General features: G+C 38.1%; 1 protein-coding gene across 1 annotated transcript; it reads right to left on the reverse strand.

Moving 5' to 3' along the window:
- Positions 1 to 455: 455 nt before the first annotated feature.
- LOC127832203 (integrin-linked kinase-associated serine/threonine phosphatase 2C-like) lies at positions 456 to 25,461 on the reverse strand. Its single transcript, XM_052357502.1, has 11 exons — positions 25,355 to 25,461; positions 21,546 to 21,782; positions 18,731 to 18,883; positions 16,327 to 16,444; positions 13,350 to 13,456; positions 12,293 to 12,386; positions 11,353 to 11,440; positions 10,130 to 10,251; positions 7,623 to 7,742; positions 4,573 to 4,654; positions 456 to 1,597 (listed from the first exon to the last, which is right to left on the reverse strand). The coding sequence occupies exons 2-11, from the start codon at positions 21,751 to 21,753 to the stop codon at positions 1,445 to 1,447; spliced, it is 1,245 nt and encodes a 414-aa protein (XP_052213462.1). The 5' UTR covers positions 21,754 to 21,782; positions 25,355 to 25,461; the 3' UTR covers positions 456 to 1,444.
- Between the last annotated feature and the right edge of the window lie 1,393 nt (positions 25,462 to 26,854).

The following is a 26,854-nucleotide window of genomic DNA, read 5'->3' on the forward strand; positions in this document are numbered from 1 at the left end:
AAAATATATCATCCCAAAGATCAAAAAGAGATCAATATAATAAATGAAATGTCCATAAAGGAGGGATCCAGACTTGAACTAACCAACCCATTCTTAACACATTACAATCAGTCATAAAGTAATTTAATTCAAGAGTGGAGAATTCACTCAGAACCAGAAAAATACACCAAGCCTTTCAATATATACAAGTTGGTGAAATGTCCGTAACAGAATGTTCTACGTGAAGAATGATGTTGAGAGATATGTTTGACTTACAAAAATGTACAATTGAAGCGATTCTTGAATATTTAAAGAATACTCTTTATCTAAGTCTTTATTTTCAGATTTTTGTGTGAAAACAGACCATGGAATATAAATGAGAAAACAATGCAAGCGGATTTGTACTGTTATACGACAAAGTACCAGTGCCAAAATGAATCATGTCAAATTATTAACCCTTAGAAAAGGATTATTTAATTAATCAAATTTGGATAACAAATATACAAGTAAAAGTTGTTTAAGCAACACTACTTAAATTCATTAAAGAACAACAGCATTCAAAACAACTCCAAAAATAACTTTGTATCAAAATCGATTATGCTGCCATTTTTATGCCATCTGATCCTAACAAAACTCAATTAATCGTCAAAACCAAAAGTTTCCATACACCACATTGCCATAGTCTTCTTCTATGGCCATAATTTGTGAGAAAGGTCCACCTGCACAACCTCACGGAAATGCCAGGGCTCAGTTACTGTGGTCACATTTGTGCAGTGTCACGCCAAAATTGGTCTAATGCAATTTGCTGCCAGCTCAGCTACATACCAATGTGCAGTGCGCAGGCTGGTCAGTAGCAACCACGCCCAATAATCCCACCATCAAACCTTGTGTGACTAAATAGCGAACCTGACCAGAGTGTGCAGATTCACAGGCTGGTCTGCAGCTACACTGGCCTCATATGGCATAAGACCCATTTTTGCAAAATGCTGCTAATTTTGAACTGATGATATGGACTTATTCCTCCAAGTTGGTGACATTTAGTCGTTAAGAAGTCTTGGATTTTAAGAAGCTGAAGGCATCTCCATTGGCAAAGATCTATAGAGTTTAACTCATAATATGAGTTGCGTTCTGAGAAAACTGGGCAAAACGCATGTGCGTAAAGTGTCATCCCAGATTTGCCTGTGCAGTCCGCACAGGTTAATTAGGGACGACACTTTCCGCTTTTACTAGATTTTCGGTAAAAAGGGACTTCCTTTACACGAAAAATACCAGTAAAGCGGAAAGTGTCATCCCTGATTAGCCTGTGCGGACTGCACAGGCTAATCTGGGACAACACATTACGCACATGCATTTTGCTCAATTTTCATAAAACAAGGCTCATATGGTATCAAACCCAGTTCCTTTCTTGGTTTTCACTTTTGTTTAAATTCAAGATATTTTGCTATATAATGCATTTTCACTATCGCTAAGTGGCTGGCCTATTTTTATGCAATGCCAACAATAGCACAGTGACGTTGTCCCCGCTGAATCTCAGTACGGCTTCATTGGCCAGTCTATTGCACGCCGTATCAAACCTCTCTGATTGGCTGCTGGTCCTGGTTACAGCCTCCTTACTTCCCTATGAACACACAAAAGCACATACTTAATGACTGATTATAATGTCTTAAGAAATAAACATATCTTATTCTTATCTAGTCATCTTTAAGCTCTAGAAAAATAACCAAATCTACGATATTAGGACTTAAATATAATCCTTAACTTTAGATTTCAGGCTTATTTAAGTATTAGAAAGGTAAAAAACCAATCGACTTTCATGAAGTTTTTTTTTTTGTGAAAATGAAAAGGCATTTATTTGGAAGTAAAATATTGGAATTCAAGTTGGACTTTCATTTGAGCCACCCACCCACCAAAAAGCCAACAAACAACAACTTTACACTATATATATTTGTTTCTTTGCACTGAATACAGACAGTGATAAATATCCAAAGCATAATTTACCCCTTGAACGTAGAAAGTAAAAAATGGTCAGCTTTGAAATATTATGCTTTAGCAAAAGCTTAACTTTTTGAACAGCAGTGACTGGGTCAGCAGTATACATGTCATTTTGTGTTTTAAAACAAGAGATGTGTTTGTCAGAAACACAATGCCCCCTACTGGGCCGCTTTGATACATGTTTTTTTACCTTTGACCTTGAAGGATGACCTTGACCTTTCACCACTCAAAATGTGCAGCTTCATGAGATACACATGCATGCCAAATATCAAGTTGCTATGAGAAGGGACATAGAAGTTATGAGCATTTTTCGAAACCTAAACGTGAAACCTAAACGCTAAGTGTTACGGAAGGACAGACGGACGGACGGTCCAATCAGTATATGCCCTCCTTCGGGGGCATAAAAAAAGAACTTTTCATGGAAAAAAAACAAGGTGTATTTGTGAACTTCTGCACTTTGAAGCCGCACAGCAGCTGTTAGAGAAATTTTTTAAGTCCAAGGCAGGTAATTCGTCAAAAATCAATGAACCAGAATGAAACTTGATTTTGTTTGTCAAGTAGGTAGACTCACACACGACAAATAAGGTCAGTATCTGAAAACATTTTGCGGAAAGTCTGGACAACTGTTTTAAACAAGAGTGCCAAACTGTCACAAGATACACTCGTTTGAAGGTTTTGGACAACTTGATAACTTTACCATTTGAGTGGCAAAATTATATATTTTTGAAAACGCACTGTGACCAATTTCTTGACCCTGCATAACCCATATTTGAACTTGATCTAGATATAATCTAGACACAACTTCTGACCGAATTTGGAGAAGATCGGATGAAAACAACTTCAATTAGAGAGCGGACACCATGCTAAATGCTTGAAATGCACTTAGTGACCTCTTGACCTTGTTTTGACCCGGCATGACCCATATTTGAACCTGACCTAGTTATTATTTCAACACTTCTGACCAAATTTAGTGAAGATCAGATGAAAACTACTTCAATTAGAGAGCAGACACCATGCTAAATCCTTGAAATTTTACTATTTCGAGTCACTGTGACCTTGACCTTTGACCCATTGACCTGAAAATCGATAGGTGTCATCTGCCAGTAATTATCAATGTACCTATGAAGTTTCATGATCCTAGGCCTAAGCATTCTTGAGTCACTTACGGAAACCATTTTACTGTTTAAAGTCACTGTGACCTTGACCTTTGACCTAGTGACCTGAAAATCAATAGGGGTCATCAGCGAGTCATGATCAATGTACCTATGAAGTTTCATGATCCTAGGCCTAATTATTCTTGAGTTATCATCAGGAAACCATTTTACTGTTTCGAGTCACTGTGACCTTGACCTTTGACCTAGTGACCTGAGAATTAATAGGGGTCACCTGCCAGTCATGATCAATGTACCTATGAAGTTTGATGATCCTAGTAGGCGTAAGCTTGCTTGAGTTATCATCCGGAAACCATTTTATTGTGTCAAGTCACCGTGACCTTGACCTTTGACCTAGTGACCTGAACATCAATAGGGGTCATCGGCTAGTCATGATCAATGTACCTATGAAGTTTCATGATCCTAGGCGTAAACGTTCTTGAGTTATTGTCCGGTAACCATTTTTCTGTTTCGAGTCACTGTGACCTTGACCTTTGACCTAGTGACCTGAAAATCAATAGGGGTCATCTGCGAGTCATGATCAATCTACCTATGAAGTTTAATGATCCTAGGCGTAAGCGTGCTTGAGTTATCATCCGGAAACCATTTTTCTGTTTCGAGTCACTGTGACCTTGACCTTTGACCTAGTGAACTGAAAATCAATAGGGGTCATCTGCGAGTCATGATCAATGTACCTATGAAGTTTCATGATCCTAGGCATAAGCGTTCTTGAGTTATCATCCGGAAACAGTTTTACTGTTTCGAGTCACTGTGACCTTGACCTTTGACTTAGTGACCTCAAAATCAATAGAAGGTCATCTGCCAGTCATGAGCAATGTACCTATGAAGCTTCATGATCCTAGGCCTAAGGGTCCTTGAGTTATCATCCGGAAACCATCTGGTGGACGGACCGACCAACCCACCGACGGACCGACATGGGCAAAACAATAAACCCCCTCTTCTTCGAAGGGGGGAATAAAAATGGATCAGAACAAAATTCGAACTTGATCTGTACGTCATGTAAGTAGATTCACACACCTAAAACAGGTCAATATCTGCAAGCCTTTAGGAAAAAAAGTCACGAAAACTATTATTCTAAAGAATGTGCAAGTCCAAGAACTGTTACTTCCCAAAAAATTCAATCAACCAGAACAATACTCGAACTTGATCTGTTAGTCATGTAGATACTCACACACTAAAAACCAATTCAATATTCAAGCGTTTAGGAAGAAAACTCCGGAAACGGAATGCCCGACAGACGGAGAGACAGACAAAGGAACGGATGGACAGTCAGACTGCTTTATGCCACCCTAACCGATTTTGCTTTGGTAATTTTCCAATGCACTGGTGTGAAATTAGAGGATAAATCAAACCACGAAATCAACAGAAATTAATGTCACACAAATAATCATGATTTTACAGTATTGGTGAATATGAACAAGTGCATTACCTCCAGTATGCTGTTCACAAACTTGATGCTGTCCTCCGGTTGAAAACACTTCCATAGACCATCACAGGCCATGATGACATACCTGCACATGGAAAGAAATAAACAGCATTGCTCACCTGTGTGTAAAAAGACAGTAGAGCTTGGAAGAAATGTGGTTTTATATTGTAAGTTTTACACCTTAAACTTGTACAAAATATAACATTGGTAGGTTGAAAGGTTTGTTGATATTTAAGAGAGTATATGTGATCTTTTTTGTTCAAAACAGATACAACTTTGATGAACAAAAACATAGAATACATTGTTTAGAAGTAGGAGTACAAGAACATAAATGCCTACAATTGCAAATAATTTAGTTATGTACAGCCAAAACTCATTCATGTACTGTTGGGAAATCTTTCTTAGTCTTTGCAGATTCATCCATATGATTTTGATATGACATAATTTTCGGTGATGCAACAATTAACAGTAAACAAGTTTGTATCTTAGACAACGTTTTAATAATGAACAACATTTGATTCTATATACCAAGCTAGCTATTTCATTCAATATTGTGCCATGAAAAAACAAGAGCACCGCATAACAGGTGCCACCTCGGCTGCGGGTGCATTTTTGAAAAATGTAAGCTTTTCCATGTTTTTTTTTTAGAGGTCACAGCAACCTTGACCTTTGACCTAGTGACCCAAATATGGGTGTGGCGTGTAGAACTCATCAAGGTGCAGCTACATATGAAGTTTAAAAGTTGTAGGCGGAAGCACTTTGATTTTAGAGCCAAAGTTCAAAACCTTGACTACCGATACATATACGCGGACGACAAGACGAGCTGGCTTATGACAATACCTCTGGTTTTCTCCGAAAAAAGCCAAGCTAAAAAATCGCATATAAATTTAAGCATTACTCTCCTCGTGTTTAAACCATCAACTTTCTTCAAACCTTAAAGAAAGCCCATGGATATGCATTTTGGCTGCTAAACAATGTCATTCATAGATAAATCACAAAAACTTTAGTCGGGGAATGTCAAGTACATTATCAATTTACAAAACATACCCACCAGTTATTGTCAGTGACCTACACACATGTCATTGTCAGCGACCTACCAATGTGTCATCGTCAGCGACCTACCAATGTGTCATCGTCAGTGACCTACACACATGTCATTGTCAGTGACCTACCCACATGTCATTGTCAGTGACCTACCCACATGTCATTGTCAGTGACCTACCCACATGTCATTGTCAGCAACCTACCCACATGTTATTGTCAGTGACCTACCCACATGTCATTGTCAGCGACCTACCAATGTGTCATCGTCAGCGACCTTCCCACATGTCATCGTCAGCAACCTACCCAAATGTCATTGTCAGTGACCTACCCACATGTCATTGTCAGTGACCTACCCACATGTCATTGTCAGTGACCTACCCACATGTCATCATCAGCGACCTACCCACATGTCATCGTCAGTGACCTACCCACATGTCATTGTCAGTGACCTACCCACATGTCATTGTCAGTGACCTACTCACATGTTATTGTCAGTGACCTACCCACATATCATTGTCAGCAATCTACCCACATGTCATTGTCTGCGACCTACCAATGTGTCATTATCAGCGACCTACCCACATGTCATCGTCAGCGACCTACCCACATGTCATTGTCAGCAACCTACCCACATGTCATTGTCAGCAACCTATCAACATGTTATTGTCAGTGACTTTCCCACATGTCATTGACCTACCCACAATCCACATACCATTGTCAGTAACCTACCCACGTGTCATTTTCAGCGACCGACCCACATGTTTTTGTCAGAGACCTACTCACATATCATTGTCAGTGACTGACCCACATGTCATCATCACCGACCTACCCACATGTCATCATCACCTACCTACCCACATGTCATTTTCAGTTACCTACCCATGTGTCATTGTCAGCAATGTACCCACATGTCATTGTCAGCACCCTACCCCCCATGTTATTGACAGCAACCTACCCACATGTAATTGTCAGCGACTGACCCCACATGTTATTGTCAGAAACCTACCCACATGTCTTCATCACCGACATACACACGTGTCATAGTCATCAACCTACCCACATGTTATTGTCAGCAACCTACCCACATGTCATTGTCAGCACCTTACCCCCATGTTATTGTCAGCAATCTACCCACATGTGATTGTCAGCAACCTACCCATGTGTCATCAACCTACCCATGTGTCATTGTCAGCAACCTACCCACGTGTCATTGTCAGCAACCTACCCACATGTCATTGTCAGCAACCTATCCACATGTTATGGTCAGCAACCTACCCACATGTCATTGTCAGCGACTGACCCACATGTCATTGTCTGTTATCTACCCACACGTCATTGTCAGCAACCTACCCACATGTCATTGTCAGCACCCTACCCCATGTTATTGTCAGCAACCTACCCACATGTTATTGTCAGCAACTGACCCACATGTGATTGTCAGCAACCTACCCATGTGTCATTGTCAGCAACCTACCCACATGTTATTGTCAGCAACCTACCCCCATGTTATTGTCAGCGACCTACCCACGTGTCATTGTCAGCAACCTACCACATGTTATTGTCAGCAACCTACCCACATATTATTGTCAGCAACCGACCCACATGTGTTTGTCAGTGACCTACCCACGTTTCATTGTCAGAGACCGACCCACAAGCCATCATCAGCAAGCTACACATCTTAAATTTTTACCTATCTGTTATTTTCAGTGTGCTGCCTACTTTTAATAGTCTGTCACTTCTACCTACTTGTGAATTGTAGCCACCTGTCATTGTCAGTGGGCCAGCTTTACCACTTGTCATTACTACTAACCATCCGTTATTGTACTAAGCCATCCACCTGTCATTTCTACCCATTGGTCATTGTAACAGAGCTACTGACCTGTCATTTCCAGACTTTTGTCATTAATTACAACCTGTCATTGTCAGCAAGGTATGTCACCCACCTGTGATTGTCAGTGAGGTGCCTACAGGTTCATTCTAAACACTGGTATTGTCAGCAAGCCACCCACCTATCATTGTCAGTAATCTGACATTTCTTGACATCGGGTGCACAGGTCACACCCAGGGTCTTGTATTGGCCATCTCCAATGGACCTGGACACCTCCAGCACCCCCATCACTCTGCCATCCCTAGAAATGGCGGACATAAACTTAGGAGCCCTGTTCGGGAAAACTTGAAGCATGTGCCTTAAGTCTTGTCCCAGATGAGCCTGTGCAGTCTGCACAAGCTAATAAGGGACGGCGCTTTTCCCTTATAAGGTATTTTGTTTGAAAAGCAAGTCTCTTCTTAGCTAAAATCCAGTGTAGGCCAAAAGTGTCCTCCAAGATTTGCCTGAGCAGACTGCTACGGCTTATCTGGGAAGACACTTTACCCACATGCATTTAGCCCCATTTTCCCAGACCAAGGCTCGTTTGTTCAAACAAAAGTAATCACAAGGGACAAAATTGTCACAAAACCAGGTTTTCATTGTGAAAAAAAAATCTGATAAAGGGAGAAAACTCAAACTGAACTTTTGAAATGACCAAAAAAAATTAACCCCCTTTGTAAGTTTTTTTTTTTTTTTAAATCTATTTTTAGTCGTGGCGACCTTGACATTGGAGATATTGACGTGATTCTTTCGTGGGACACACCGTCCCATGATGGTGAACAAATGTGCCAAATGATTTTAAAATCTCACAATGAATGACATAGTTATGGCCAGGACAAGCTCATTTATGGCCATTTTTGACCTTTGAACTCAAAGTGTGACCTTGACCTTGGAGATATCGACGTTATTATTTCGCGCGACACACCGTCCAATGATGGTGAACAAATGTGCCAAATGATTTTAAAATCTGACGATGAACGACATAGTTATGGCTCCGACAAGCTCATTTATGGCCATTTTTGACCTTTGAACTCAAAGTGTGACCTTGACCTTGGAGATATCGACGTAATTATTTCGCGCGACACACCGTCCAATGATGGTGAACAAATGTGCCAAATGATTTTAAAATCTGACAATGAACGACATAGTTATGGCCCGGACAAGCTTATTCCGCCAGCCCGCCAGCCAGCCCGCCTGCATTCGCCAATCTAATAACCAGTTTTTTCCTTCGGAAAACCTGGTTAAAAATTGGTTGGTCAAACAAGCATGAAGCTCATTACTTGAGACCATCACAAAGTTACAAACCGGTCTGTATGAAAGCGCAAATACTTCAGGGTGTTGAGGGCTTGCTTTTTTTTAACCACTGTCAACAGGTGAACTGATTCAACCCTTTCCCACTTAGAAAAATATTTGAAATGTTTGTAGTCCTTAAGAAAGTTACATTTAATTGATGACCTTTCTTACTAGATTCAAGTTTTAAAAGTATCAATTCTAACCCTTATTACTGAGCAGCAAACAGCATAAAACCTGAACAGACTGCGAGTTATGTTATTTGCGTTAATTTATCCAGATTTCCTTTTAGATGCTTCCACATTTGAAACACATGGAAAATAGCTCCAGATCATGGTATCAGAACAAATTCATGATATATATGGCAGACATTAAATTTAAGATACAGCTTTTAGAGAAAGATAAAGAATCATTAAGATACAGTGATGTCCTAAAATGGAAAAATATTGTACGACAGATTTAAAGCACAGTCTTACATTGAATACTTACCCATATTTTAAATTTCAAGATTATCCAATGTTAGTTTCAATTTCATAAGGGGTAACATGGAGGAGGACAAAAGGGCACGATACAGTGATTTAAGAACCGACTCAGAGGAGGAAAATGCCCTACTAACCCCCCCATACAGGGTTCAATAAAGCTCTTGATTTGTACAAAGATCAAGCAAAGATTAGCACCATTTGCAAAATACGTTTGGCAATGAAAGGGAGGAAATCAGCTGAAAGGAGAAGGAATCACACTGTAACAGATACAGTAACCTACTTTTTCTCTTCAGATCTGTGCCTACATTCTGAGAAACTTGTTAATACATGCATGGAACACTCTGACTTGGTGATGGAGTCAGACAGTAAAATATTAACCCATTTATGCCTAGCGTCTAGAAAAAAGGCCCTGGCAAACAGCTTAGACCTAGATGAGACGCCGCATCATGGGGCGTCTCGTCAGGGTCTACGCTGTTTGCTTAAAGGAATTTCTGTAAGAAATATTCTAAATATAGAAATAAATATACTAGACATCCCTAATTTTGGAAATAAATTGATCCAATTTAGAAGGATGGGAGAGTCCACAAGGCATAAATGGGTTAACATGGACTGATCTGAAAAGAAGCTCCCAAATGTGTAAACCCTCATATCTGGTTTACACTAAAATTTCCAAAATCTGATGCTCTGAGAAAAGGGGCTTAATGCATGTTTGTTAAGTGTCATCCCAGATTAGCCTGTGCAATCCTAACAGCCCAAACAGGGACAACATTTTTCGCTTTAAAGTTCAGACTGTATAGGCAAATCTGGGGCGAAAGTATACACAAACAGGTTTAGCCCCATTATCTTAAAGCCAGTCTGAAATGTGTCTGGTACACACTTGACATATCCGCCCTGTTTCTGTATTCGCATCCTCTCGTCATACATGGACGGGTTGTGTGGCACACTGAGAGGGACCGCCGCGCAAGTCTTGGTGTCCTCCTTATATCTGCACAGAACTGCCTGTAATTGCATTCAGTTGTTAACCCATTTTTGCCTAGTGGACTCTCCCATCCTTCTAAATTGGATCACTTTATTTCCAAAATTAGGGATGTCTTGTATACTTATTTCTCTATTTAGAATATTTCTAACAGAAATTCCTTTAAGCAAACAGCGTAGACCCAGATGAGATGCCGCTTCATGCGGCGTCTCATCTGGGTCTACGCTGTTTGCCATGGCCTTTTTTCTAGACGCTAGACATAAATGGGTAAATACCAAGAAAAGTTTAAATTGTTCACAATGAGTTTTGCTCAGAATATACAGGGCTGTATGCATGTGTGCAAAGTGTCGTCCCTGATCAGCCTGCCCAGTCCTGCACAGGCTAATCAGGGACGACACTTTCCGCTTTTATGACATTTTTCGTTTAAATGAAGTCTCCTCTTAGCAAAAATCCAATTTAGGCGGAAAGTGTCGTCCCTGATTAGCCTGTGGGGACTGCACAGGCTAATCTGGGACGACACTTTATGCACATGCATTAAGCCCAGTTTTCTCAGAACGCGACTCATTTGTAAACAACAAAATGCCTGGTGTCCTACTTACATCTGCAGAGCTTGTTCCTAAATAGCATGCATGAACGCAAACATTTTGAAAACACCAGGGAATATGAACTAGTTCCTTATAAAAATGTGCATTTTATTGTAAATTGATCTGATTTTCGGAAACATCTTATTTTGAGACTTATTTATAAGCTGATTAATTATAGGTTACAAAGACCTCCTCACTGGACCCAAATCAAATCCAAGATAAGTTCTACATAAAAGTTATGCACACTTACTTTTTCTCCATCCAAGAAAATGTATTTTAGTTTTTTGTTTGTTTTCATAACAAACAATTGACTTGAATAGCCAAAAATAAATCCTAGGTTATGTCTCCATGTTAGTTTCCAACATCCAAATTTCTATCAAAATTTGGGAAATATAAACTTATGTTATTCACTGAAAAGCACTTATTTGAGGCAGACCTCAGATGAGACCTTCTACCCAAACTTCCACTCATAACCAAATCAAATAACAACTATTTCAAACGTACCATTTAAACATCTGGTTTAAAAGAAAATTCTCCCACCTGGCTGTCTCCGATGTTGGCAATGTACATGGTGTCATTGATAATCAGCAGAACAATGGCGGTTGTCCCATCTTTCCATGAGGGTTTCCTAACCATAAAGCAGACATTATTGTTAAGGCTGAACATTCCCACATTATCTGAGACCGTACATTGCTGTACAATGAGTGAAAACCTAGACAAAGATAGCAAACTTTGCCTTAAAAGAATAAAACTGAATATTATTGTATTGTACACAAATCAGATGCATATACATTAGTTTATTTAGAGGTCAAGACTTAATAATTCAATCATCATCGTTTTTCCATTTGTGCATATAATGAATAAAAGATTATAAACAATAATTATTAGGGAATGATGCCTTTGTAAGAAAATTATATGTCAACAATGTAACATAATTTACCAGATTAATTGTATAAATAAAGGTCAGAATTTCATGAAAAATTTACATCTCAGATTCACAGTTATGACACAAACATTCAGGAAAATTTCAAGATGGCACTAATGGTGAGGAATTTAGGATGTTAACAGGTTAAATATATTGCATCAGAGATTACAGACTTTGTTAAAATATGACGGGTTTCAGGATCAGTAACTTACGCCTTTTGTGGCACCAATTATTACAGATCATGTTAGAAAATGAAGGGTTTCAAGATTAGTAACAAAAGCCTTTTGTGGCATCAGTGATTATAGATCATGTTAAAATATGGAGGATTTCAGGTTCAGTAACTCTTTCAGTGCTGGAACCGAATTTTAAAGGCCTTTGCAAACAGTTTGGATCCAGATGAGACGCCACAAAACGTGGCGTCTCATCAGGATCCAAACTGTTTGCTATTCTGATAGTATTCTTTGAAAAAAATCGAAGACAATGCTAACTTTAGAAATTCAGCAGACAACATTTTAGCAGACGACAAATTTCCCAGCATGCACAGGGTTAACTTACGCCCGCCCTGCTTCCTTTAGGAAATCATCGTCTGTTTTCTTAAAAGCCTCCACAAACGCTTTCTTGATGTCCTTCTCAACAGCAGTCACATCACCTGTGGTGACAGGAAAAGGGATTTTAGTTAGGGGTTACTTTTTTTACCTATTTATTTTAGCTTGATTGCTTAGAGATTACATTTTTTTAACAATTTATTTTAGCTTAATTGCATCAAAAGTCAATGGCTTATTGAAACGGTCTTGAGTCTGTGTCCTGAGTAGTACCAGTACTAGATGTCTTTTAAGGAGATCTAAACGCTCCCACAGTGGGCATCAAACCCATGACCTCCTGGACACCACATCCACTAACCTCTTACTTAATTATCTAGCATGAAGACACTTATATCGGAACTCATATACATGGATTAACAAGTCTGTTTCTACATTAAACATTTCAAAACAACACAACAATTCAATCTCAAGTACATTAAGAATTTAGGCCCTCAATGCTTAACATCCATGTTTCCAAGTCAGTGATCCCAGTTTTGATAATTTTATGTTTATGGTTGGTGTTCTGTTATAAAATCAATGGATGACAACAAAATTTCTCCCCTGAAATAGTTTCTGGAATTTCATCATTTGCTGGATTGAATATTTTTACTTTTAAGTTATTTTACCCTTTCCCACTCAGAAGCAAAGTGAAAATGACTATGTGCAAACAGCATAAAACCAGAACAGCCTGCGAGTAACTCGCAGTCTGTTCAAGTTTTATGCTGTTTGCTGCTCATCAGTATCTTAGGATTAAAAATGAAGCCTTTAAAACTTTAATCTAGTTAGAAAGGTCTTTAATTAAATTAAGCTTTCCATTAGACTACAAAGGCGTCAAAATATGTAAAAAGTGGAAATGGGTTAAATACCAAAATGCAAGACAATATTCAAAGTTGAATGTATCAATTATCTTAGCAAATCATAATATTTGACAAGCACCAAATAATGATATATGACAAGCACCAAATAATGTTATATGACAAGCACCAAATAATGTTATATGACAAGCACGTGGAATGTCTCTCAAGGATTACCCTTAGGAAATTTATCTCGGAGATTTTTATGCAAATTCTCAGATGCAAACCTCGATGCACGCACTCCACCGTGGCCATCAAAAATGCCGTAGAGGGAGAGGCGGTAGCTGAAATAAAAGGAACCGGTCATTAAACAACAGGGAGATCCTAACAGCAAGGGAAGTGATTTACACAAAATTGGCAAAAGCCCATATATATTTGCAGAGGTTATCCATAAAACTTAAAAATTAATGATTTGTTTTTAAATTCATCAATAACATTCCTTGAAGTTACAACAGTTTAATTAATGGTAAATAAACTAAAGCTATGAATGTGTTTGTCAGAAACACTATGTCCCCTACTGCGCCGCTTTGATTTTTTTTAATCATTTGGCAGGTTCAGATAATTATCTTCCTTAAAAGCTTATTACTTCCCTTGGATTTGTTTTTTTGACCTTTGACCTTGAAGGACGACCTTGACCTTTCACAACTCAAAATGTGCAGCTCCATGAGATACACATGCACGCCAAATATGAAGTTGCTATCTTCAATATTGCAAAAGTTATTGCAAAATGTTAAAGTTGGGGCAAACAAACAAACAAACAAACCAATTGACAGGGCAAAAACAATATGTCCCCCACTATAAATATAACTTATACCTTTGTAACGCTTGCTTCAAATAATTCAGGAATATATTGATCCTTGGAGGCAAACATCCTATTGCATATCTACACTTAATGGTGATGACATATTTGAAGTTGCAAACATCCTATTGCATATCTACACTTAATGGTGATGACATATTTGAAGTTTCAAACATCCTATTGCATATCTACACTTAATGGTGATGACATATTTGAAGTTTCAAACATCCTATTGCATATCTACACTTAATGGTGATGACATATTTGAAGTTTCAAACATCCTATTGCATATCTACACTTAATGGTGATGACATATTTGAAGTTTCAATTTAAATGCTTGTGATATACTGATAGAGTTTGCTCTGAAACAAATGAGTCGCGTTTTGAGAAAACCGGGCATAATGCATGTGCATCCGCTTTTACTAAATTTTCGGTAAAAAGGGACTTCCTTTAAACGAAAAATACCATTAAAGCGGAAAGTGTCGTCCCTGATTAGCTTGCGCGGACTGCACAGGCTAATCTGGGACGACACTTTACGCACATGCATTATGCCCGGTTTTCTCAGAGCGCGTCTCATATAATATTTTAAGCCGACTGACCGACAGATTGACAAAATGACTAACAGAAAGACTACGATATACATCCTCAATTTTGTTTGCATACCTATAAGCATTATAATGCCCAATAAAACATTTAACCCTTTAGCACTTAGATATGTATTTTCAAGCATTTGTGGTTCCTTAGAAAGTTAAATGTTATTAAAGACTTTTTTTACTAGATTCAAGTTTTTAAGGCTTCATCTCAAAACCTTCGATACTTATGAGCAGCAAAGAGCATAAAACCTGAACAGACTGCGGGTTACTCGCAGGCTATTCTGGTTTTATGCTTGTGCACATAGCCAATTTTACTTTGCTGCTAAGTGGGAAAGGGTTAAATATACTGACATTATAGGGAGTCAGATGGTGATCAGTGTAAGTATACCAACATTATACGCAGAGATCCAAATAAGATGCTTATCTGCACAAATATACTAGAAAAGAAATACACATGACTTACCATAAAATTTTTAAGTCATTTAATTTGGCGATACATATCTGAAAAAAGTCCTTTGTCAAATTATACACATGAATTCAAAATTTCATGAGTTAATACCCCTGGATTAAATAAGAGCACCGCATAACAGGTGCCAACACTCTGCTGTGGGTGCAGTTTTGAATAAATGAAAGCTTGTCAGAAGAATTGTTTTTTTTATATTAGAGGTCACAGTGACCTTGACCTTTGACCTAGTGACCCAAAAAAGGGTGTGGCATGTTGAACTCATCAAGGTGCAGCTACATATGAAGTTTTAAAGTTGAAGGTGGAAGCACTTGGATTTTAGAGCCAATGTTAAGGTTTTAGCACAACGCAGACGGCGGACGAGCTGGCTACGACAGTACCTCAGGTTTTCTCCGAAAACAGCCGAGTTAAAAACTAATCTGGAGTGACAGTACGATATACGCTGATGAACATTGAAAATATGCTCACATGGTAGGGTGTAGTCAGCGGTGCAAAATATACAGACATGGTAGGGGGAAGGCTGGTGAACAGTGAGATTATACTGACATGGTAGAACGTATGCTGGTGAACAGAGAAATTAAACTGATATGAGTGTAGGCTGTTGAACCATATAATAAACATACATTGTAGGTTGTAGAATGGTGAACAGCGAAAATATACTGCCATATTAGGGTGTAGGCTTGTGAACATTAAAACAGAAAAAAACACATTTACATGGTAGGGTGTAGAATGATGAACAGTAAAAACACACTTACATGGTAGGGTGTAGGATGTGAACAGTAAAAACACACTTACATGGTAGGGTGTAGGATGTAGTAAAAACACACTTATATCATAGGGTGTAGGGTGATGAACAGTAAAAACACACTTACATGGTAGGGTGTAGGATGATGAACAGTAAAAACACACTTACATGGTAGGGTGTAGGATGATGAACAGTAAAAACACACTTACATGGTAGGGTGTAGGATGATGAACAGTACAAACACACTTACATGGTAGGGTGAAGGATGATGAACAGGATGATGTAGGATGTAGTAAAAACACACTTATATCATAGGGTGTAGGGTGATGAACAGTAAAAACACACTTACATGGTAGGGTGTAGGATGATGAACAGTAAAAACACACTTACATGGTAGGGTGTAGGATGATGAACAGTAAAAACACACTTACATGGTAGGGTGTAGGATGATGAACAGTACAAACACACTTACATGGTAGGGTGAAGGATGATGAACAGTAAAAACACACTTACATGGTAGGGTGTAGGATGATGAACAGTAAAAACACACTTACATGGTAGGGTGTAGACTGGTGAACAGTGAAGTGTAGTCTTTCAAGATAATGTGTGCATCCTGCATATCTTCTCTCTCACCCTGCCTCTCTGTCAGGTAACTGTCCAATTCAAACTGAACTGAAATAGAAACAAGCTCAATACACTTGAAAATCTTGAAGAAATTTTGGAGAAATTTTGAAAAACTTTGTTTGCAAAACATATACTTCTTTCTAGATTACGTGTTAACTTAACAAGCTCTAGTACGTTAAATATATCATCCCAGAAAAACTATTAGTGTTCAATGAGTTACTGATGTAAGATTTAAAATTAATCACTGATCACAAGATAAATGATAATGCTTAAAATGTTCACAGTCTAAAGTAAATACTAGTATACTGAGATTCATTTCTTCATATGTGGGTTGTTTGCATGAGCATTTGTAGCACATCAACTGGATTAACCCAAACCATGCATCATTTCATCACTGAAATATGAACCTTATTGTTGGTTAGCTAAGCTCAATCCATGAAAGGTAATGTACTGTTGTTTTCATGTGGAATGCTTATCCAAGTTACTCAAAGTGGACAGCCTGTGATATATTTTCACTTTATATTTGACAGCCTGTGCCTTTTTCAAATTTTGAGAAAACAAAAGCGTGATAGACCATGTAATTGGGAAAAATTAAGCATTATTAATGTGATTATATGTAACCGTATAGCAATCGTTTTAAACAACATGTTTAACTGCTCTCTAAAATTTTTATTATAAAGTGCTCGGGAATTTAATTGCTGTAATATAAACTCAATAAGTTAATCATTGAGTTTATTGGATAAGTTTTTAGCATATTTTTGGGGAAATTGTGGTCTAATTTTTTTGGAAAAAATGTTACTTTTTACCATTCAGAAACATTTTTTTACTTTTGCAATTGGGAAACAGCCTGTAAGAGGCTGTAATTTTGGGCAAACAAGAGATGTGTTCGTCAGAAATACAATGCCCCCTATTGTGCTATTTTTTTGTTTTGACCTTTGACCTTGAAGGATGACCTTGAACTTCCACCACTCAAACTGTGCAGCTTCATGAGAACGCCGCTTTGATTTTTAATTATTTTTTTTTTACCTTGAAGGATGACCTTGACCTTGAACTTCCACCACTCAAAATGTTCAGTTTCATGAGAATTACGCTTTGAATTTTTTTTTTTTGACCTTTGACCTTGAAGGATGGCCTTGACCTTGAACTTCTACCACTCAAAATGTGCAGCTTCATGAGATACACATGCATGCCAAATATCAAGTTTCTATCTTCAATAATGCAAAAGTTATGGCCAACGTTAAAGTTTTTTCCGGACGGACGGACAGACTGACATACACACAAACTGACATACTGACGGACAGTTCAACTGCTATATGTCACCCTACCAGGGGCATAAAAAACCACTGACACCATACTTAAATGGAAATCCAAACTAGAACTTTGTCACAACCAGGACGCATCACTTTGACTGCTATGTTTAGGGCACATGATTGTTGAACACTGCCCATGTAAATTGAGTGTTACACATCTTAACTTCTTTGTTGTATTACATATTTCAAGTTTCGATTCCATTTGCTTGAGAAGTGTGGGAGTAGTTCGCTTCACAAACTTATAACACTTTCTGCAAACTGAATTTGTTTGCAGGGGTAATTATAACATTTTATGAAAACCGACTTTCAGGGGTAAAAAAGTATAGTCTAAGACAGACGCAAGCATTGACTTAAAAGGATCAGATCAAAGGAAAAGATCTAATAAACCATGTACGTATTAGAGGGACAACCATTATAATCTAACCATATAAATTCAAGTCTAAACAAGAGCTCCGTTGTCAAAGACATATACCCCCCCCCCCCCCCCAAACAGGGCTTTGAACTAGTGACTCCAATTTCAATAGGGGTCATCTACTGCCCAAGGAAAATGCACATGAGAAGTATCAAGCCAATCATTCAATTTGTTGACAAGTAATAGATTCGAAATGATTTTAACACTTATTGTGACAGTGACCTTGTCCTTTGACCTAGTGACCCCTATTTCAATAGGGTCATCTACTGCCCAAGGACAATACACATGTAATGTATCAAGCCAATCATTCAATTCGTTGACAAATTATGGTTTGGAAATGATTTTAACACTTATTGTGACAGTGACCTTGACCTTTGACCTAGTGAGACCAATTTCAATCGGGGTCATCTACTGTCCAAGGCCAATGCTCATGGGAAGTATCAAGCCATTTGATCAATTCATTGATGAGTTATTGATCGGAAATGAACTGGTCTTCTGACAGACAGACCTACCGACATCCAGCAAAACAATATACCCCTTCTTTTTTGAAGGGCAGCTAACAATAATTCAATGTGTTCAATTTAAAAGAAAAGGATAAACATAAGCAAATACCTGAACTTTTGAGCTTTTTTTCAGGTGTCAATGCATCACTGACATTCTTGCGCTTGGGTTCTTCAATTGCAGTATTCTGTGATGCCTGTGTGTTGTTGATAGGCGTGTCATCATATAGGGACAACGATTGATTGGAATTTGAGTCCTTTGAACCTAGGTGGAAAAACAATATTACTATTATTAACAGTGATGAGTGCCAGAAAAGTTTGTTGTTTAAATATTATAATGTAATGGGTAAATAAATACTAGTGGGCTTTTGCTCCGATCAAGAATGTTTATTTTGTAAGAAACCAAAAAATTGCATTCAAAATGAACAAGGATTTGCACGCAGGAGCTTTTATATGTAATTTTAAAACAAGAGCATCGTACAGCTCAGTGTCAAACTATTTGGTGAATAGTCTGGCAAACAAGAGCACCGCATAACGGGTGCCACGCTCGGCTGCGGGTGCATTTTTGAAGAAGCGAAAGCTTGTCAGAATATTTTTTTTATATATTTAATTTTTTTAGAGGTCACATTGACCTTGACCTTTGACCTAGTGACCCAAATATGGGTGTGGCGAGTAGAACTCATCAAGGTGAAGCTACATATGAAGTTTCAAAGTTGTAGGTGGAAGCACTTTAATTTTAGAGCCAACGTTCAAAAACTTGACAAAATGTTAAGGTTTTAGCACGACGCGGACGGCGGACATGACGACGGACACGACCAGCTTGCTATGACAATACCTCGGGTTTTCTCCAAAAACAGCCGAGCTAAAAATCACTTGTCCTGTCAGACAACCAAGAAGATTCAGCAATTTATAAACCCTTTACCACTTAGAAAAATATTTTCACGCATTGTAGTTCCTCAGAAAGTTAAATTTTATTAAAGACCTTCAAGTTTTAAAGGCTACATTTCCAACCCTAAGCTACTGATAAGCAGCAAAAATGGCTATGTGCAAACAGCATAAAACCAGACAGCCTGCAAGTAACTCGCAGTCTGTTCAGGTTTTATGCTGTTTGTACATAGCCATTTTCACTTTGCTTCTAAGTGGGAAAGGGTTAGACAAAAATCACTCACTAAGGAATTTTCATGCCCTAGCAATACCAAGGACATGTAAGCAGTTAGGTATTTGTGCCTTACTCTGGGAAAACAGGGCTTGATACATGTGTGTAAATCTACACAGACTAATCAGTGACGTCACTTTCCACCTTAACTGACTTTATACTAAGAAGAGACTAACTTGAAACGAAAAAATACCACAACAGCAGAAACATTCGTCCCTGATTAGCCAATGCAAACTGTACTGGCTAAACTGGGACGACACAATAAGCACATGGGCCTTGTTCTGAAAAAACTGGGCATAATGCATGTGCGTAAAGTGTCGTCCCAGATTAGCCTCTGCAGTCCGCACAGGCTAATCAGGGATGACACGTTCCGCCTAAATTGGATTTTTGCTAAGAGACTTCATTTTAACGAAAAATGTCATAAAAGCGGAAAGTGTTGTCCCTGATTAGCCTGTGCGGACTGTGATCAAAGCACTGAATAAGCAGGCTCTCAAAGCATATAAGCAGCGTTCTGAGAAAACTGGGCTTAATGAATTTTTGTAAAGTGTCGTCCCTGATTAGCCTGTGCAGTCTGTTTTATGACATTTTTCGTTTAAATGAAGTCTCTTCTTAGCAAAAAATCCAATTTAGGCGGAAAGTGTCGTCCCTGATTAGCCTGTGCGGGCTGCACAGGCTAATCTGGGATGACACTTAACACATGTGCATTATGCCCAGTTTTCTCAAAACACGACTCACATGCACTAAGCCCCATTTTCCCAGAGCAGGGTTTTTCCCCAGTTAGCTAACTAGAGCTGCAACGATTCGATAAGATTCATTGAAAATCGATTCGAAATGCTTGGATTCGATTACGATACCAAACCTACCAAATTATATTCGAATAGATAAGTAAAGCGTGCTGTATTCTGACTATTGATACAGGAAGGTGTAGGTTTTATCTTTACCTGTAATTACGACGCGCGCGATTGGTTGCTTATTACTTTAGTCATCCAATCAATAAGCCCGTTGTGGTCTACTTTCGGAAAAAGCGTCAAAATGGCTGAACAAGTTGTTGCCGACAAATTGAAATTATCAGATGCGCCTAAGAAGCTAAAACCAAAAGTGTGGCAGTATTTTGGGTTTCGGGATGGTAGCCCTACCAATAAAGCAAAGTGTAAACTGTGCTTCACGGATGTGGCGTACGCTAAGTCCGGCTCAACCACTAATCCAATTTAATGCAATATGTCAAACGCAAACATAACATTGATTAAGCAAGACAAAGAGGTCGCACAAGTGCAACTACTCAAGTCACCATCCAGAAAAGTAGTTCTATTTCTGTTGGAGTTTTGTTAAGTTTATTAGAGAATGTGATTTGTCCTACAGTTAACAGGTGATGCTGTCATGGTACAGTGGCAGACATGCTTATAGCGGTTTTGGGTAAAGGTGTAATAGCGATAGTACTACCATTCAACTGATTCCAGATACGTTCTTATGATTATTTATTTATTTTTTATATTATTGTGTAATCAACACAATCTTCTAGTCAGAAGTTTTTATATTAAAATTGAGTCCTAATTTGCTATTCTTTTTTATGAAAATCACATTTGAACAGAAATGTTAATTTTGAGGCATAAGAGTGAATATATGATAAAACTAGGTTTGAAGATGAATCGAATCGAAAAAATCGGTATGGGAGTGTCTGAAATTGAAATCGAATCGAGCTGTTGGTGAATCGTTGCAGCTCTATAGCTAACTGCTTTACAAGGTCCTGGAAGGTCTCCAAACAGTTTGCTACCTGCTTTACTAGGTCCTGGAAGGTCTCCAAACAGTTTGCTACCTGCTCTACCGGGTCCTGGAAGGTCTCCAAACAGTTTTCTTCCTGCTTTACCGGGTCCTGGAAGGTCTCCAAACAGTTTGCTACCTGCTTTACCGGGTCCTGGAAGGTCTCCAAACAGTTTGCTACCTGCTTTACCAGGTTCTGGAAGGTCTTCAAACAAATCCATACTCACATGTAAGGGGTCAGATGCTTGGCCTGTAAACAAAAAGATAGCAAAGATTTACTGGTTATGCAAAATTTAATGGTGCTTTTTTAAAGAGCAAAATTTGCTGTAAACTCTTGTGGCTCAAAGACCATTTATATGGTAAAAACTTAGGTTTAAATTTGAATCAAATGATTTTCTACTGTATAAGAAACGTATCAATATGTGTATTTTTGAAACATGCCCAAAACTGCAATTATGTACAAAATGTGAAAAATTCAAGCTTAAACTTCTGCATAAAGCTTTGACCTTCACTCAACGCATACATGTAATTAAATCAAATGATGAATGAACAAACCATCCTTTTGAAATGATGGAATAATCATGAATCTATTCAGTACAGTATGAAAATTATGTATTCCCTGTAGTAAACAAATAGTAGCCAAAGAGGCCCAGTGGAGAATAATTAAACTTCTAAAGGCAAAATGCAAAATCTTAAATTCATCAGAATTGTTCTCATTATCTTTCAATCCTAAGGTCAGTGGTTCAAAAGCAATGGGGAAACTTGTCTATCTTTCTTAAATTCCATTCTTTTTATTTTCCTAAAGGTCTAATATGGCTCGATTAGTCATTGCCGGCTCGGGTACTACTTACATGTACCCCGGGTACTCTTAAGTATACTTACATGAACCCCGGGTATGGTAAATATACTTAAACGTACGCGGTTGATATTAGACTGTACCCGAGTTGTATTACCGTCCAAAATCCGATGTCGTAAAACGCGCTACGGAATACCCTAAAACAATATTGTTTAAATTGAACTTCTTTTTTAATAGAAAACTGCATCAACATGCTTTTTGCATTGAGACCATTTAACAGACATTTGACATAAATGTGAATATAATAAATTTAAAAAAAAGCATACAACAACCGATTACACGTTAAAATTCCCAGGTACGTTTTAGTATATTTACCGTACCCCGGGTACATGTAAGTATACTGAAGTATACCCGGGGTACATGTTAGTAGTTCCCAAGCTGACAATGACCAATCGAGCTCTAACATGCTGGTATTTCAATAAGGGCATTTAAGGACACACTTTCAAAATGCAAACATTTAAGAACAAGTCCCTTTAAATACAATGGTTTGAAATAGTTGCCATATTCCAACTTCCAGTTATACAATCCTAGGGGTCACTAAATGTATGTTCTCATAAAACCTCAAAGTATTCAAGAGATAAGAAGATGGTAAATCGAAGTGTGTTGATTCAAAATGCTTGTGAAATAAAAATTGACATAGAGTATTATGGCAAACATATTGGAACCATTAGTTAATAATGGTTTATAAATCTTAGTATGCTATTTTCATCAAAAACTAGCCATGCTTACCATGCTTTTTTACTACATGTAACTACTAGTACCGGCTGAAGTTGCAATAATCGAATTATGGAGGTTTCGGCGAAACCCCAGTTCGGCGAATTGATTATAAATAGTAGGTGTTAAACCGGTTCGGCGAAATGATTTATAGTTGATCACGCCTTTACATAACTACTTGATAGGTGTGAATAGATCGATGTACGGCATTGCTTTCACATTCAAATTGTATATTTTAATTAGCGATATTGTTTCACACTTATTATAAAGATCGCTTGGCTCAAGTGAAGCTGTCAAATTTCAACACCTGAAAACAGCTCACAGTTTGGTATCTAGTGATAATTATCATATTTTGCTGACTACTATTAATGGTCGACATGGTCACTTATGTTTTATTCTAGCTATCATGGCGAATGAATACCCTTGTATAAAATGCTTGAAAAACGTGACTCGGCGTATGCACGCGGTAAGTTGTGACGGTTGTGGTCGGTGGCAGCATCGTAAATGCGACACCGGTATTACATCTGAGCAGTACCGCTTGATGTCAAGTGGACAACTGACCATGGAGTGGCCTTGTTTGGATTGTAATTTGGACAGTGAAGTTCGTCAATTGTCGTCAACAACAGTGTATGACGAAATACCCCCTGATACAGGTATCCCTTATTCTCCAATCCGGGAACTGTCCCAAACATACACTGTCCGATCTGATGGTGACTTAGACGTAGTAGAACCAGAAGAGGATAGGATGGAAGAAGCGTCGAATACCATAGATGACCGGTCGTTCGATATATCAAACCGAAATATTGAGCGACCACATGTGTTGCTTGATGAATCACTACCCGATCGACCACTTGATCATGTCATTCCCAACGCGGTACCAACAACGTACGAAATAGTGGAAAGTGGCAGTAAGCGTGGTGGTCGACTACTCGTGAGCACTGACGGCTACACATACAACACAAGGAAGACACAAAGTGGAAGAACACTACTTGACATGTAGTGTGAGAAATAAACAAGTAACATGCTTCGCTAGTGTAAAACAGTTTGGCGACATGTTTACAGCCAGTCTAAATGGACATACACATCCCGCAGATCCAGGGGCATATAAAAAATCTAAAATCAGAACAACTGATGCCATCCACGACGAAGATTGTTAAAAGCTATGCTCTCATGTATATTGAATTGTCTGTGTTGTATCATTTGCGAATTGATTGCCTTAGTACATGATTGCCTTAGTACATGTGTATGTGTAAATGCATATAAATATTGTGTATTCCAAGTGTTTCATGTGTAGTCATGTCATGGCATATATAATGGTGAAATGTATAAGTAAATAAGGTAATTATGACTATTTTTATGTATAATCACTTGCAAGTAAATTTGTGTTAATGAACATGATGAACAATCTTTAAAAGGTATTTCAATAAAATATTACACTAAACACTGTTTTTCCTTTGTTTTATTCACAAGATTAAATACTTATGCATACTGTTTAATTGCTCCTCGTGCGCTGATTTGAGCAATCAACTACAATAGTAATTGATTGCTATTGGGCAACACAATAGTGTTTGCTAACACTTCGCCAACAATTTGAATGTGATAGCAATGCTGTACACCGATCTATTCACACCTATTAAGTAGTTATGTAAAGGCGTAATCAACCATAAATGATTTTGCCGAACCGGTTTAACACCTACTATTTATAATCAGTTCGCCGAACTGGTGTTTCACCGAAACCTCCAATAACCCAATAATCCAGCTATTGACCCTCCGGGTCCCTGGGAGTTGCACTGTTTCAAACGCGTCAACGCATCACAAAAACGTGTACATTTTAGCAACGGAAAACACTAAGCATTCCATATTCGAAAATATGCTTATGTATTAATCTACTAACTTCTTCGTTTTGAGCATTTATCAACAAAATGACGCAAATTGATGTCGAGACTCGATGGTAACAGTTATTGCGTTTGTTTCAACTTAAAATGTTTCAGGTTGAAAACTTAAGACTTAGCTTTTTTTTCCATGAAATTTCTTTGATCTGTACGTAAGTATAAGCTCAGAGCATTCAAGAAAAACAAGTACTTGCGTTATTTCAAGAAATTGCTCGCGAAATCATATTGCAAAGAGAAAAATAAATAATGGCTACACATTTTCTTTCAGATAATATTCTGTTATGCAACGAGTGGTGATAACAATTGTATGTGCCTTTATTAATTGATGTATTTCAACAACTATTTAACAGATTTATTCACCTTTTTTTATTTAGACTAGACTAGATTTGTGTATCAGTGGTCCATATAAACACACCAAAGACGTCCAAAATATTCAAAGACATTAGCCTAATCAGAACGGCTCAGGTACAAAAGATGGTTACCTCCCCTTATCAATCGCATACTCTATATTATAGTCAACGGAGTCAACGGTTATATTCAACGGGGGACCAGTGAAGTACAAGAGACTGCTGCCAATAAAAAATAAGTTAAATAAAAGCGATAATGTCGTATTTTTATTTTTATTCCAGTTATTCTATACACATATTAAATTAACAAAATAAAAAAATATGCTTCAGATTCGCACATTTTCGTCATAGTTATGACAATCCCACAGGCGCGTAGGAGGAGTCGCCACAGGGGCCGCGGCCCCAATATTTTGTGGAGCTTAAATATATTTCGAAATTATGCCCTCTTTGAGGAGAAATCTGTATTGGCTGCGACTTTTGAGAAACTATGACCGGTTCTTATATTTAAGTGGGTCTTCAAAGTACAGTAGACATGGGGCCGCAATATAGATAAATAAAGCGTATATCCAGTACTAAAGGAGTGATGTAGCTTTGGATAAACAGCGGATAGCTTCTTGACATTAACTGAAACAAAAACAATGACTACAGTTTTGCATTGAACCTACAAAGGACTACCCGTTATTTATCAAAACAGTAACCCGTATACCAAGCGTCATGCAGTTTGGACAATCGTCGGATTACTGCCTTATCCTAACTGTAACACGAGGTATTTGCTCCAGTTATGCTTTGAACTTACACAGGAAAATACAATATTTGCATTTTTTTTAATACTTGACTTTGTCAAATGATTGTATCGGAAATAAGACGTTCGAATCCGTGTTCAGGTATTTCAACTCAAGTATAAACACAAACATTCAGTAATTATGACTTCGACAACAGGTGACCATCCGCTCAAACGCGCGGTAGTGTCGAAATACTAGGTTTCCCTAACACATACTCGAGGGGGGAAATGTAAATAAACATAATAATTGACATTTAAAGATTGCAATGCAAAACCAAATGAAGTCATAAAAAATTATATGAAAAGAACAACATTTTTAAATCGTTCACGAAATGTTAAGTTTTCGGTCTACACACGTATATTGCACACTCCCAACTAAAACGTCAAGTCCTATCAATAATCACAGGCACAGTCTTTATTAAATCGCAACGTAACCAGTCTGTCTACGATACACTTTCGCAACGATTGTAGTGTTTTCCCGATTGCATCAGGAAGTCCAAAAATGGCTGAAAAGAGCTGAGCCAACAAACAGGGATATAGTGATCCTTCTACAAAACGTAAGTGGGCCCCTCGAAGTTATGACAAAGAAGATGGATGCGATAGAATACATAGAATAGAGAATGGGTATACTTGAAAAGGACATTAATAAACTATGGTTGGCTATTGAAGAAAGAGTTCAAAAAGAAGACCAACGAGTGACGCGCCTCGAGGACAAGGTGGACGGCGCGGACA

Source organism: Dreissena polymorpha, chromosome 5 (genome assembly GCF_020536995.1).
Source record: "Dreissena polymorpha isolate Duluth1 chromosome 5, UMN_Dpol_1.0, whole genome shotgun sequence".
NCBI classification, from domain to species: domain Eukaryota; kingdom Metazoa; phylum Mollusca; class Bivalvia; order Myida; family Dreissenidae; genus Dreissena; species Dreissena polymorpha.